The sequence below is a fragment of the Haliaeetus leucocephalus genome, unplaced genomic scaffold (genome assembly GCF_000737465.1).
Source record: "Haliaeetus leucocephalus isolate CR32 unplaced genomic scaffold, Haliaeetus_leucocephalus-4.0 Scaffold656, whole genome shotgun sequence".
NCBI lineage: Eukaryota > Metazoa > Chordata > Aves > Accipitriformes > Accipitridae > Haliaeetus > Haliaeetus leucocephalus.
The window spans coordinates 3,387,020-3,393,019 of record NW_010973092.1 but is presented as its reverse complement, the minus strand read 5'-3'; the positions used below and the strand labels follow the sequence as shown (position 1 = coordinate 3,393,019).

Sequence of the window (6,000 nt, the reverse complement as noted above, 5' to 3'; positions counted from 1 at the left end):
GCGCGGCCGCGCACAACCGGCGCCGGGGGTGGCGGGTTCGCGTCCCGCGGCCGCCCGGTAGCTGGCTACCGGTAGTGCTGCTGCTGAAAAAACGCGCTGCTCTGTCAGTGGAATTCAAATGGAAAGGCTTCGCTCACGAAATGAGGAGAGGAGGCCATAAAAACAAGAATAAAAGTAAAAAAAACAGTAATGAAAAGAATAATAAAAATCAGTGCAATAATAAAAGTGAAAATAGTAGTAAAAATCAACAATAAAAATCAAAATAAGGAGGTCATTTCTCACCAGCCACGCTTCTCTGCTTCTAGGAGGATGAGTGGGGTGAACGTGCTCTCACCGAGTTCAAGACTAGAACATTCCCCCCCCAGTGCATAAGCCTGCACCCACCTCCTGCAGAGCACATGGGACACGCGTGTGCGCCTGGTGTTACAGGGCAGGTTGGCAAATGTGCCACGGTGCCGGCAGGCGCCCAGCAGATGGCTGTGCCCGCTGGGACAGGGAGCGGGGCACACGGCATGGCCGTGGTCAGGAGTGCCAGGTCAGGCGCTGTCAGGACACTGCCCTCCACACCGTTTTTGGCTTTTCTCCTCAGGCAATGCAAGTCAACCCAAACTCTTAAGGTCTTAAGAGCCCATTTCCTAGCGCCTTCCTAGACTTGTGCACAGTACCATCTACTTAGCTCCTCTTGCTGCAGCAAAAGCCTCTGACCTCAGCCTTCTCTGCATCTCAAATTACTTCACATTCATTCCCACCTCTAACGATGACTCAGTGACACAGCTGAGTTGAAACTGCTCAACAGAGGTTCACGAAGAAAGTGGCCTGGGACCGGCTGGAGGAAGACATGGTCCGAGGCTGCCTGAGGTCCCGCTTTGGATGTTAGACTAGTCCTGAGCCCTTCAGAAGACTTGCTGGTCTTCGGAGGGCAGACCACCTTTTAAACTGCTATCTAAACTAAGGGAAAAACAGCTCTGACACTTCAGCCTGTGGCTTTTTTGGGCAGGAAATGTTTGCTGCGATCTCTCCCTTAGGAAGCAGAGGGCCAAGTACAAAATGCACCATGGACAGATGCTGGAGAGAAACATTAGGCAGAAGGAGGACCTGAATGGACCTGCAACTGTGAGGGACTCAATTCCACGCTTCCTTTTTGTGGAGTGTGACAAATAGAGCTCATCAGCTGGGGAAAGATTTACTCACAGAAAGGGTTTTTTACAGAAAAGTACCCCCATCGGCAGCAACTCTCCTCCCTAGCCCCGCTCTTCTACCAAGAAGCCCACTGGGACCGGGAATGTCCTGAAGACAGCAGCGCCTGGGGAGCAGGGTCCAGCCTCCCTTCATCCCCTGGACAAGATACTCGGGTTCCCCACTTTTTCGTATATTATGAGTTGAGGGTCTCAAAAATACAAGTCTTACATCATCCTTGCTGTAACTGGATTTGGGCACGATTTCTCCACATCCCTTCACAATTCTGCTGTTTAGTATCAAACCCAGGAATATTTAGCCTGAGTTCCAGTTGTCATCTCACACGCCCACATTATTTTAACCACTCCTAGTTATCGAGAGTTAGTCCCTCGCACTGTCTCACACTGTCTTTACATACTCTGTGTTGAGCTGGTTTTCCTTCTCTTCGTGTGACAGATCCCTCATGTCACCTGCTATGGATCCTTGAGCATCTCAGTATAGTTTTAAATAAAAGAGCTCTCAAGATGTCACCTTAATAGTAGCGAGGGAACAATTCCTCTGCTGGAGATGGTATTAATGATTTTACAGCTAAAACAGCTAAAAAGAACATCTTCCTCCCGCCTGGCTCCCTGCCTCGGCTGTCTCATTTGAGGAAAACAGATCAAATGGAGAACTTGCTAATGCAGGCACACACCTTTCTTTGATCTTACTAATGAAAAACTAGACAGTGTTAGAATATGTATTAACTAGTCCAGTATTAAACATGACTTTGCACTGGATGTGAACAAGAGAAGTGCTATTACTGCTGTCAGTGTCATCGTTAGCCGCGGTGACCCAATTAATGCGATATGAAACACGACAGCCCCGCTGAACTGAGTATTTAACTCGGAGGTTATTTTACACGGGCTGTAATTTCCCAGAGCAGACAAGCCCAAGGAGAAGCTGTTTCCCACAGACATCTCTGCAGTAGCTGCAGGATGGAGAGTTTCAATGACCTGTTTAAGAGCATACAAATCTATCCATCGATTCACTGGTTTGACTTAAAGTAACAAGGGAAAAAAAAAAAGCAGATCTGATACTACAGATTGCTGATAATGAACCGGTTAGTGAGCCCACAGCTGACCTGGCTATTACACAGCTAAAGGGATTTATCCCTCTCCCTTTAGTAACTACAGCACCCTGGAGTGGTTTACCCAGGGTGAGGGGGAGGAGGGTGAAAGCTCGGGCAGGAACACCCAGTTTTAACCAGTTAACCTCTCCTGTGGAGTGGAAATCCTCCGGTGGAAGTTGCTCTCTGCAGTGACCAGAGCACATACGACAGGAGCCCTTGAGCCCCCAGCAGCACGTTAGTATGGGGAATTGCAGAACAGCTGTGACTAACCAGGATTTGAGAGGCAAAGGTTAAAAAATAAAAGCATGCCAAGGTCTCCGAGCACTTCAGCAGCCTGTGTTAATCGGGAAGCAGTGCAGAGAAGCTGAATTAAGAGAGTTCAAACGAAGGCAGAGTGAAGTTGGAGGAGCTGCCCGCAGAGCTGCGGCCGTGCCCTGCGCCGCGGTACGGGGCTGTCAGCTCGGTGGCATTGCTGCCTGAGTGATGGGGGGTCACAAAAATCCCTCTCTGGACATCCAAGGTAAAGTATTAACGAGACATTAAGGGAGCTCTGTCCAGATTCTTAATCAGCTAAAAAATACCACTTGATGATGTTATCCAGCGTGTAACGGCCGAGCAGGGAGGTCTGCTGTTGCGCAGCACCCCGGGGTGCAGGATGCGGCCGCGGGGAGCGGAGCCCACCCCGGGCTCAGCCACAGGGACCTGAGCTCAGGGTGCCAGCAAGGTCAGTGGCCAAGCACCGTCAGGACTCTGCAGGGCTGTGCTTTGGGTAGACTAAGTGATTTTTTAGTCACTTTAAGCTGCAGTAAGCACGTTAAGCAATACTTTACTTCCAGCTTTTGCTAGAGTCCTCAACGCATCGGTATAAAAGTGTGCTATGAACCGTAGACCTCTGTCCAGGCTAGAGGCTCTCTGTGCTTCAGTGCCCGGGTCCAGAAGCCCCCCAAGGAGGTTTTTTTTCTGCCTGGCTGCATTTGCAGACCCCCTGAGCCAGGCAGCACTTGGTTCACACACTAAATTTTACTATTGCCTGACCATGTCCACTCTCTAGAAGCCCGAAGCACAGGGCACGTGCAAACCGTCTTGCTGCTTGAGGCTGTCCCACCCCAGCCATGGTGGGTACTGCAAAATTTCAGGGTCAAGAAGCGCTGGATCTTGAAATACATGGTTAGCCGTAGTATAAATAGGAAAAAGAAACCCATTAACTAGTCACTGCTGGCCCTAGGGTGCTACTTATGCAATAGGAAATCTCCAACAGGGGAAAAAAGCCCCACATGAGGGTCACAGAGGTCTCCACCCTGGAAATAAGCTTTTTAGACCAGGGAAGTCCATCAGCTGAGGAACACATACAGCATTACACCCAAATTGCCCTGGAGGGGTAAGAAACCCAGGGTGCAGCCTGACCCTTGCAGCTCGGACAACAACTCCTGACGATGCCCAGAGAAAACCCCGTCCCCGCCTGGCTGGAGCAGCCCCCGCCGGCGCTGGGACGGCTGCGGGAGGACGCACGGAGCCGAACCCGCTCGCCCAGGAGCACCCCAGCAGCGAGGAGATGCCGATACACACCTGCACGGGCCGCACCAGTCCGTTTGTTGGTTGAGGCCAAAGCGAGCTCTGCATTTCTTAGGAGAGGCAGGATCTGAACACAGAAGCATGCGTGGCGGAGAATGGGCAAGGCAGAGGCACAAAGAGGAGGAGGAGCAGGAGGAAGAAAAGAGGCAACATCATTTTAGCCACTTTAACACATGACTAACAGACTACAATCCAATTTTTTTTTTTTCTGGAACGGTGCTGGCACCACCTCTCCTGGAAAAAAGTGATCGTTAGGCAAATATCAGTGATCACTGCTGGCAGCTGGAGAAGAAGGAGGTTTGGGAAACGGCCTCAGCTCTGACAAATATGGGCAATTACGGGGAAATTCACGGCTCTCAAAATTTCTTAAGTTTACAAAAGCTGCCAAATCCCAGAGGCACTGCCTGCCTCCTGTGTCTGCATCCTTACCTGCTCCCTGCCTTTCCAGCAGCAACTAAACGGGGCTGCCAGCGAGCTCAGACTGCGCACGGAAAAGAAGAGGAGGAAAAGTTGCAGAAGCAGGCTGAAAGCAGAGTTAGCACCAAGGAGACCCAGGCCCAGGTTATTCTACTCTGCCCCCCGCCGTTCCCCTTCCAGTTTCAATGGAAAAGCTATTCTCCATGGCCTTCCCTAAAATGTTGCAGTTTTACTGTACAATTATGAGACTCATGAAGGTGAAGCCCTATTTGCTTTCAGGCACGTCGTGTTTTTTCTCTAGTGCTGTAAATGGGATTTGAACAGCACATTTCAGTGCTGGATTCACACTCCCTCTTTCAGCCACCACCAGTGTCTCCTGTTGTGTAAGACCAGCAGCTGGTTTTCAATCCGTAACAGGTGAAATTATCATTTTTGTATCACACAGACAAGACATATATATGGATATATAAATACATATATATAAGCCTAAAAGCTTATATTTCCCTTATCAGTCTAAACACCAAATGAGATCAACAGTGTTAACTAAACTGAAGGTATTACTGAGGCACAGTCATGGAATTGCTTTTTATGGACAATTCAAAGAGGTCCTCCAACAGCGATCCATTAAATTAATGAGAGAATCTGAACTTTATGCATTATGTAGGCTGCAGGACTCTGGTTGCATGGAAGTGTAACCCACGGCAATAACGCCAGAGCTGGACTCCAATGTCCTAACCAACAACTGACTGCCCAGATGCAGCCAGCTGTGCACCTCGGGGTCCCCAGCTCAGGTGTGGCAGGTCTTCGTGTGGGTGCGCAAGGCCAGGAGAGCAACAGGCTGACCTGGCACCCTCCCTAGGGAGCGTTTCTGGAGGGAGAGAGAACTAGTGTTCTGCTTAGAAAGCCAACAGCCTATCACCTGGGTGACTTAATTTTATCCAAAAGTAAATAAAAGCAATGAGCAGTAATGAACTGCTAAGCTGGAGAGTGGGAAAAGCTCTTTGTAAGTCTATGGGCAATCACAGATCGGACGTACTGGAAAAAACAGGTTGTTGAACTTCATGTATACATGATGCCATAGTGGGCCAGGACAGTCTCTTGATGTTTTATAACGAGTATTTAGCAGTACAGATATTATTTATTCCTGATATGGCAGCAATGCTTCAGAAACCAGCACAGGAGTAGCCTTGGATGATAGGGACGTGTGTGTCACCAGCTGAAATCTGTCAAAAGGGCCTTTTCTAATCAACAACGTGGTGCAGAGAGGCAACTGGCACGTACTTTTTAGTTTGAGTTTGCTTGAACTCTAGGTTACTTTGAAATAAAAACCAAATTTGGGGTAGTCCCATGGGTGATCTTCAATCCTGTCACTGCATTTAGTCCCACAAGCAACACTGGTACATTTGAGAGCAGTTTTCTTTAATTAATGGTATCTGTAGGGCCGATGGGGACATTCACCCTGGATGTTTTGAATAGATTAAGTTTAGTGATAGTTTATATGAAGTTACGCACTTGCCAAAATCTAATCTTTTCAGTTTTCACACGCTACCCATGTTCTAATTCAAACATGTCTATGAAAAAGTCACAGAAATGTTTTACCATGTCTTAAAAAAAAAAAAAGTGTAATTCTTTAGTTAAGCTCAGGAGAATGAAAGAAAACATGATAAAACATGACAACTGCTTCAGATCATCCCCTCTGAGCAGAAACAAAGGGACAGCCACTG

General features: G+C 48.5%; 1 protein-coding gene across 1 annotated transcript in view; it reads right to left on the bottom strand.

Moving 5' to 3' along the window:
• Positions 1-3,641: 3,641 nt before the first annotated feature.
• Positions 3,642-6,000, bottom strand: part of TCF7 (transcription factor 7 (T-cell specific, HMG-box)) — a 66,235-nt gene continuing 63,876 nt past the window's right edge. Inside the window, exons 9-10 of the mRNA XM_010579192.1 lie at positions 3,854-3,926; positions 3,642-3,657 (exon numbers count right to left, since the gene is read on the bottom strand). Coding sequence (XP_010577494.1) covers positions 3,642-3,657; positions 3,854-3,926 — 89 coding nt within the window. The remainder of the gene's footprint in view (positions 3,658-3,853; positions 3,927-6,000) is intronic.